Below are 8,874 nucleotides of genomic sequence, written 5' to 3'. Positions count from 1 at the left end.
GTGTATATGACATGCTAAATTAAGTTCATGTAATAGCCAACATTATTATTTGAACATAACTTATAAAATAAAGTTAGCAACTTAGAATGTTTATCTAAATCAATTAATTACATTTTTTACATTGCATTTATGTATTAAATCAAGTGGTGTCAACAGATACTCTGAATTACTTTTTAGAGTGTACATAATGTGTTTACACTTGTACAATTCAACATGTCTGAAAAGGAGGCGGAAAAAGCACAACTTCCTATGCCTTAGGATCCTATGCCTTTTTTTCAGCAATTACTGGTAGTTGTTCACTTCCTGTGTTTAACCTGGTGAAAGAATAGTACAGTTTGAGCTTGTGGATAGTTTGTTCAGTGATATGATTGGATAGATGGAAAGTAAATTGCAGATAATAATAATATAAGACATAATTACTAAATAAATAATGGAAAATAAATACAATAGTAAAAGAAGGGTGTAAGCAGTCAGGACCTTGTAGAGTAATGGATAATACAAGCTGTATGAGAATAATGCCTTAGTGAAAGAGAATACATTTTAAAAATGCATGACAATTAAGTAAAAAGGCAAAATTTTTAATGTATCATCAATATTTTTGGCTACATTGAATATCAACAGCACCATTTTTTGGCCCTTTATATACAAGTTTTATTGCTCGCACTCGAAAAGCGAACGCTTCACTTTTTACCCTCACGACTTGCTGTAGCGGTGAAACCCGGAAGTGGAGCCGTTATCATTTATCTGAAACACCATGTAAGTTTCGTTTTAACTGTGAATGCGTTATATGTTTTGGGCTTTTGAAGGGATTAATATTCCATGTCTGTGAGTGCGGATACACCTTGTAGGACATTCGAAGCAGCGAGTTAGCTCACGATAAGAGGCAAATCACAGCTCAGGCTAATGCTAGCTAGCTATTAGCTTCTGCCACATCGCCAGATAATTACCAGGAAGACAGCAGACACTAGTTGTTTGAATTTGGTATTGTTGTCTAGTGATTGTGTTTTCAAACTTGAAGTTATTGTCTGTGATTGTTTGTTTTAGCTCGAGCGAATCATGTCGTAGACCATTTTGTCAATAGGATATGAGTGTTTGTTTTGATAAAGTTGTCACAGATCAGGACGGATACAACAACGTTTTGCGTTAACATGGTTTATTTCACATTAAGTTGTCTTATTTGTGTGTTCCCAGGGGATGATTTATTATCCATCGTTGATCAAAATCATTAGCAGCATTTAATGTCAGCCATGGCTCACGACGAAGAGGAGGAGGAGCTGACCGCTGAAGCCCCCAAGGAAGTAGACATGATTACATCAATCCGTTGCCTGGGTTACCTGTCAAGCCTTAACCTCCTAGTGGCTGTATGCGTTGGCATGTACGTCCGCTGGGAGGTGACGAGCGAGCCCATGATTCTTGTCATCTTCATCCTGGGTCTCTTTGTCCTCGGGATAGCCAGCATCCTCCATTATTACTTTGCAATGGAGCAAGCCAGCCTAAGCTTGTTTCATCTGTGGTTTGGCTTCCTGCTGGGTCTGCTGTGCTTCCTCGACAGTCCCGCATTGGATTCCAACATCAAGGAAGTGGTCGCCAACTATCTCCTCCTGGCCAGTGTGGTCATGAAAACAGTGTGGGCTGTCACGGAGCGAATATGCCGCTCCATCCGCTACAAAGCCGTCCTGCTGAAGTCGACGGAGTTCCTGGAGTTGCTAGGATTCGCCATTGCCAGCACCACCATGCTTCTCCACAAGTCGGTCGCCATTGTAGGCCTTGTGGTGGCGCTGGGGGCTCTCATCGTGGACTTGAGAATGAAGTCCCTCCTGTCTTTGCCCAACTTGGTCAGCTTCGCCCTGGTGACGTCGCTGGTGTTTTTCAAAGCGTTGGGAATCACGGCGAACCCTTATGCCTTAGGGTGCTACCTCGGCAGACTGCTGTGTGAGCCTGTGCTGGATGTGTACTTCAGTGACCTCGGGCCTACTGAGCGCTGGATGCCGGTGCTCGCCTTAAGAAACATGTGGAGGCGACTGTCCCTGCTGCCTTTGAGTCTGCTTGAGCTGACTTTCATCATCTTTGCTGCCTTTAAGGTACATCCAGTAACTACAGGAGCACTCTTTGGGTATAGATAAGGTTAAAATAAAATGAATTAGTTCTATAAGTCTATCTAGTGGAATCTATATTGGGGAAAAACAGCAAAATAAATGCAACAAAAACATTATATACGTAGGACTGTTAAAATTGCACACCATGGCTGTTCTAGTGCATAACTATTACTGTATTTAATTTAAATAATTAGAGTGCCACTTGTTGGTTTGACTTGCTGAAGAATGCCTCTTCATGTGGAGTAACATTATAATTATTGCGTAATATTAACAGCATGATTTCCTCTTTTACGCAGCTTGGACACTTGGAGCTGTGGTACCTGGTGATCCCAGGCTTCTGCCTCTTTGGCATCTTCTGGACCATTTGCCACATCGTTCTTCTCATAACCATGTGGGGCTTCCACACCAAGCTGAGCGAGTGTCAGACAGCCTGGCGGGCCCAGCGCTCCAGGAGTCGAAGCCTGGACCAGGTCATGGCCTCCAGGGGGATTCGGCACTTCTGCCTCATTTCGGAGCGGCTGGTGTTCTTCAGTCTGCTCTCCACGGTCATTCTGGGTGCCGTGTCCTGGCAGGTAGGTAATGAGGTATTTTATCCATTCTAACGGAGTGTATTGTGTCTCTTAGCACGATCCTGCAGTCAGTCCGGTGTTACGTAACCATCTTGCAGGCTGCCACTACCAGTTAGTGGATGTGATTGCTTGGGCACAAACTCCAACTGACAAAGGGAAGTGACTTTTGTGTGGCTCTGTTTGCAGCAGTCCAACGGTCTCTTCCTCAGCGCTCTGCTGGTGGTGCTGCCTTTGGAGTCGTTAGCCCACGGAATGTTCCACGAGCTGGGCAGCTGCCTGGGGGGCACGTGCGTTGGCTACGCGTTAGTCATCCCCACAACATATTGCAGGTAATCCCCACTTTTCAAGATAAGCAAATAAAAGCATGTTGACGCACTTTAAAAGGGGCATTCCCAGCCCAACTCCCCTCTCCGTTAACACAAAACCAACTGGATAAATAGGCCCATAACGATGCATAAACATGCTGCTAATGTTCAGCCCCAAAGGGATCTTTCTGGTGCTCCCTATGCAGCATACTAAGCCATGCAGCAGTTAGCCATTAGCTGCCGCCGCCGCTCCTGGTGCTGCCCTCTGTTCGCTCTCGCATGGCATCTTTTTTTAATGGGGCAGTTAGTTTTGATGATGCTTCTCCCCCTCCCTTCACATTTATAAAGACTCCATCACCAAACTCATACAGGATGCACTTCCTGTCGCGGCCGCTCTGTATGCAATGCTGTACGGAGGGGACTCCCCACTTGGACACCGTAGGGATCGTTGAGGGCATGATGAGAATGCAGCAGTGTATAATAGGCTGTTTGATGGCTGCCGATCATGTTTGCGCAATGACCAGTACCCCGTAGGGAGATTACAGCAACGGGGGGGAGGCAAAACAAAATACGAGGAGGGTGTAAAGCAAAGCAACAAAGCAAGGAAATGAGAGTGAAAGGGACAGACTTTGACAGGAGGGAGGGGCTCCGAGGGAGGATGAAAGAGAGACGAGGAAACGCGGCGTGAATCTCAAACTACAAGCCTTTACTCCCCTGGGCGCTTGTGAGATCTGAAAAGATTAGATGAGCTTGCCAAGCAACGTCGAGGTTGAAGCTTGTCATTTTCTTCTCTAATTAAATCGACCACATTTATGAAGGTCTTTGCATCTAACTCTGAGCAAAGCCCTCAATTAGTTGTGTTTTCTACTCTCAAAAGTTGTAAATAGATGCCTTATGTGGAGGTGCTGTGATTGGCCGTCTAAAAACGACTTTGAACAACTATTTGATATAATTATTCTTCTTTATACTTTGGAAAATTGCTGGTTTGTGTTTCTGTGATGCTGAGTGTCCCTGAGTGCTTAAAAGGTGCATTCAAATACGATATATGATATGATGTTATTTAGGGATCAACCGATATGGGGTTTTTTTGGGCCGATACCGATTTTTTTCCATCACCCTTAGCCGATGGCCGATTTTGCTTGGGCCGATATTTGTGGCCGATACTGCTTTTGCTCCCTCAATTTATATGAAAAAATGACAATGATAACAAATATTACAGGTCTCAAGTGTAAACAAATATTTATTGAAATGTAAACACACATTTAAACGGCATTATCAACTTCAACATGTGCAAAACATTTCTGTTGTAGTTTAAGTTTTATCTCGCATCGATGTGATGACTGCTCCACACACACAAACACATCACACTGACACAATTTAGTACGATATATAAAACATTTCTCTCATCATTAAAGTTCGTGTTGTGCATGCTAAAGACCTCTGATAGCAGACATGGCTGCTCCAATTCGTTCTGTGTGTGTGTGCTCGGAGACAGCGCACACGCATAACACGACATGCATTTAACCTCAGCCCGGCGTTGGCTGAATGAAACTCCTACAAACACCATGGGACTGAATTGCCAAGGTTGCCATTACCAACACCGCTTTAGTGTTGGTAACAGCTGTACATATTAGCCTCCAACTACATCAACAGCTCCCTAATTCCAACGTTAGGCACATTTAAAGATGAAGCTTTCAGCAGCATTCCTGGTTTTCACACCCATAAACTAAACTATATTTTCATGCACGCATATTGCATGCACTTGGCGTTCAAGTTTCCGATTTCTAAGCAGGTGGCAATGTTTCAACTAACTGTTAGAGGCTAATTAAAAGTTGAAAACATACCCTTGTTGTGATTCACCACTGTTGCGGTGTGGCAGGGGTACCGCGACTGCGTGTGTTGCAGGGTCCCCCGGCAACACAAAGCTGCCCGGCGGATGCCTGTCTGTAAATCATGCAGTGGAAAAATACATCGGTGAACCCACGCACGTATCGGCCGATACCGATTCAAGTAAAGAACGCAAATATCGGCCCGATATATCTTTAATGCTATTATTGTGATAAAGCTGTGTGTAGGGTTAATGTCAACATGCATCACTTTCCTCTTTTTTGTTGCCTTAGTTGTTATTTTTGCAACACATTCCACACCCTGCAGTAGAAATGGAGCCATTTTTACCAGGTTTGCTATTTTCTGGTAAAACTGAACCGCATCCCTCGATGGAAACATATCTTAATTCTTCAGAATGACTGGAAATGCACAATATACAGTTATGTCATTGGACAATCCATCCCAGCTTTCACCTGCCCCTGTCAAGGTGAAGGTGATCATAAAAGGACAGACATTTAACACCCCCCCGTTATGCATATGCGTGCAAGTGAAGGCGTGAAGTATGACTTCCGTGCTCTTGGCCATGAATAACATCAAACCTGCAGATTGAATGTATGGCTGTGTGATTTGCAGCTGGCCTTGACTGTGTATGTGTGTGTGTGTGTCAAACATACACACACACAAGCACACACACACACACACTTTTCCATCAAATTCTCAAAATTCTCATCTTGTTCCAGCGCTGACGGGCAGCCAACTCTGCTGCCCCCGGAGCAGGCCCAACAGCTGAACCTGCGCTCCACTGCGATGCTGAACAACGTGCAGCGTCTCTTCTCCCACCACATGATCCAGACCTTCGGGTGTGACTACTCAGCCAGCGGCGTCACCCTGGAGGCGCTGCACGGCAAGCTGCGCAACTTCCTGGAGCTAAGGACGGCGGACGGGCCTCGTCACGACACCTATCTGGTCTTCTACAGTGGGCACACGCACAAGGGAAGTGGATCCTGGGCACTAGCTGGTGAGTCCACTTGGTTATATTTCACTTGAATATGACTTTAGCAAGCAGCACCACTCTTATTGTTAATAACACTTTTATTTTTGTCTGACTGGATTATGACAAAAAACACCTAAGACAAATAGTGAGGTAAATTCGGTACATTTATTATATATTATTTGTACACCTTTAATGTTTTTGGTGAGTCCTTGAAGAGTACAACATATTTGAAAATGGTCTTTATTTCATGTGTTTTTGAATAATTATATTTAGAGCACTGCAAAAATATTCATCTCATCTCTTTGTGTATTTCATTCATTAATTTTCGACTGCTTATCCTCACGAGGGTCGAGGGGGTGCTGGAGCCTATCCCAGTTGTCTTCAGGCGAGAGGCGGGGTACACCCTGGACTGGTGGCCAGCCAATCACAGGGCACATATAGACAAACAACCATTCACACTCACATTCATACCTATGGACAATTTGGAGTCGCCAATTAAACTAGCATGTTTTTGGAATGTGGAAGGAAACCGGAGTACCCCGAGAAAACCCACGCATGCACGGGGAGAACATGCAAACTCCTCACAGAGATGGCCGAGGGTGGAATTGATCCCTGGTGTCCTAGGTGTGAGGTCTGCGTGCTAACCACTCGCAGCCGGTTTGTGTATTTATTCAATTGTATTCATTTGGGCACAAGATCTCGTTTAAAACGTGGCTTATCCTTCCTCGCGAAACATGCATTGGTGTCCAAAATGTGGCCCCGGGGCAATCTGTGGAACACAGGTTTTTACAGAAATAATGGTATTTTTTTATTGTAATTGACTTACTGTAAAAGACTATAGAGCATAAGATTTGTACCTATATAGGTCACACCTGTCTATAAGCTGCATGTGTCCACGTCATGTCATGGGATATTTAGTTCCAAGATAGATGTTACACAGAAAGATCTTTGGATTAAATCAATGCTTTTTATCCAGAGTGCCAAAGAGTGAGTGTAATATGGTTAGTTAAACAGTAGCCTAATGACATCCATTCAAGCCTCCTCCTCCTTGGTCATGAAAACCACTTAAGTCGTCTTTGACAAGGATCATAATTCCTTCGTCACACACTTTGTCTGTCTCCCTCTCTCTCTCTCTCTCGCTCTCTCACTCTTTTGTTGTTGCGCTTTGTTGTCTCCAAGCAAATAAGCAATTTATCATTGGCTGTCCTTATCATTGATTCCACCCATTCCAAACTGGTTGTTGATGGTGGACGGTTGGTGGTCTGAGTAGTTCAAACAGAAGCTGTAGTGATTCGACACTTGATCAAATTTATTGAAGTGTCAGAGATGGCTGCACAAGAATATCACGGGAAATGTTGTTTTTAGCCATGAAATCACCGTAAAGTAACAGCTTATATGCTGGAAATTACGGTAATTTTGTCTGTTAATATTCAGCTTGGTCGAGTGTTATTCATTTATTCAATATGTGTCTTATTTCTTCAGATTTTTGCTGGAAAGTAAGAACACATAAAGCTGGCTCAGCATCACCTATTTTTGGTCCTATTTAGATATTAAATTCAGCCTGCACGCCGCATTTGCATCCCAGCCTGCTCTGCATTCTCTCCCAACCCCCTCCCTCCTCGGTCAATCAGAGGCTGATTTGTCACAGTCCAGACAAGTGAGGCAAAGGAGTTGAAATTGCTGTGAAGGACACAAGTTGAGCGCCGCATTCTGCGAAAGTTGGGACAGTGGGGTCCAAAAAAAAAAAAAAAAGTCAAAATTGATCGACGACGACCTTTAATCTGACCCCTTTTTCTATTGAAGTTTGTGTGCTCGTGACAGCTAGACGGACAGTCGTGCAAGTGAAAGCTGGCAGGTTTGAGCCGTGTAAAGACACTCTGTCTGTCAAGTGTCACACCGGGATGCCCTTGGAGGGGACGGCGCTCCAAATACATCATCAGACACCCACATCTGAATCGTGAATGTCGCTGTTTAATAGGTGGGGAGAGTCTTCATCTGGCCCAGCTGCTGGACTTGTGGAAGGAGAAAAACGCAGGACACTGCTCGCGTCTCATCCTGGTGCTCGACACAGAAAACTCCCTCAGCTGGGTAAAAGAGGTACGTAAGGTCGACAGGGTTTACGTGGCCGTGCAAACAGCCGAGCTGTCCGCCGCCGGGCCTGACCCAGAAGCAGGCGAGGCTCCGTTACTCGGGGACTTCACCTCTGAGTGGGTGGAGTTCAACTGCAACCCAGACAGCGACACCCAGTGGTCAGAAAAGGGACGGGACATAGCGGCGGCGTACGGCGTGTCCAAACGCTGGAGCGACTACACACTGCATTTGCCGACAGGCAGCGACGTGGCCAAGCATTGGAAGACCCACTTTCCCAAGGCGACGTACCCCTTGGTGCATATCTCCAACTGGTGCTGCGGCCTTAACTTGTTCTGGACGTGCGGCGCGTGTCTGCGCTGCTTCAGGAGGTGCAAACTAGCTTGGTTCCCACCCGCCGTGTTGGACACCGGGCAGGGAATTAAGCTGGTGCACTCGTAAGCGTGCTGCATGAACATTTGGACAGCAAATCAAGCACAAGATTTATTGACGCATTTGGTTGCTTTATGTGACGCGGCCTGATGGGAATTTCAGGATGAAACGGGGAAACAAGGAATACTCCTCGCTGTATCTTAAATAATACTCCTCATAATTTTCTTCTAAATATTATTTACTGATTGTGCCTTAAATTACCACAATAAAGTTATATCTTCTTTTAGACATTTGCTTTTTGTTTGTGCATATATACTTTTTGTGTATATGAACAAAATCATATAATCATCATGATGATTACAAAAATAAGGCATACAATAATACATACATACTGTATGTATTGTTTCAATGCAAAATAAAACAATATTTTGTTATAAAAAATAATTTTCTTGCATGAGGTGATAATCAAAATTACCATTATAATAAAAACAACAATAACTATTCCATGATTATTTTTTTAATACATTTATTGCCCATACAAGAAAAAATTTAGCATTAAAAATGTTTTACCATATATTTTTTCTCGTTTTAGAGACAATATTTTTGTTGCATAATAGGCAATA

General features: G+C 44.0%; 1 protein-coding gene across 2 annotated transcripts; it reads left to right on the top strand.

Moving 5' to 3' along the window:
• Positions 1 to 678: 678 nt before the first annotated feature.
• On the top strand, positions 679 to 8,537 carry tmem168a (transmembrane protein 168a). 2 transcript variants are annotated; one of them, XM_058077585.2, is made up of 6 exons: positions 679 to 756; positions 1,192 to 2,081; positions 2,393 to 2,668; positions 2,852 to 2,994; positions 5,538 to 5,815; positions 7,770 to 8,537. In XM_058077585.2, the coding sequence occupies exons 2-6, from the start codon at positions 1,239 to 1,241 to the stop codon at positions 8,318 to 8,320; spliced, it is 2,091 nt and encodes a 696-aa protein (XP_057933568.2). In that variant the 5' UTR covers positions 679 to 756; positions 1,192 to 1,238; the 3' UTR covers positions 8,321 to 8,537. The 2 variants fall into 2 exon arrangements, with proteins under 2 accessions (XP_057933568.2, XP_078655040.1); XM_078798914.1 differs by lacking the exon at positions 679 to 756 and adding an exon at positions 830 to 883.
• Positions 8,538 to 8,874: the final 337 nt, after the last annotated feature.

This window comes from Doryrhamphus excisus, linkage group LG2, assembly GCF_037039965.1.
Source record: "Doryrhamphus excisus strain RoL-2023G ecotype Guam linkage group LG2, RoL_Dexc_Guam_v1.1, whole genome shotgun sequence".
In the NCBI taxonomy this organism is placed as follows: Eukaryota; Metazoa; Chordata; class Actinopteri; order Syngnathiformes; family Syngnathidae; genus Doryrhamphus; species Doryrhamphus excisus.
The sequence above is the reverse complement of the archived record's forward strand: the minus strand, read 5'-3'. Positions and strand labels throughout refer to the sequence as shown.

What these genes read in the sequence shown, in the direction of transcription:
- tmem168a (XM_058077585.2), top strand. Translation starts at nt 1,239, where the DNA reads ATGTCAGCCATGGCTCACGACGAAGAGGAGGAGGAGCTGACCGCTGAA. An exon ending in TCATCTTTGCTGCCTTTAAG is followed by an intron (nt 2,082 to 2,392) that starts GTACATCCAGTA and finishes TCTTTTACGCAG; the next exon opens with CTTGGACACTTGGAGCTGTG. An exon ending in TGGGTGCCGTGTCCTGGCAG is followed by an intron (nt 2,669 to 2,851) that starts GTAGGTAATGAG and finishes CTCTGTTTGCAG; the next exon opens with CAGTCCAACGGTCTCTTCCT.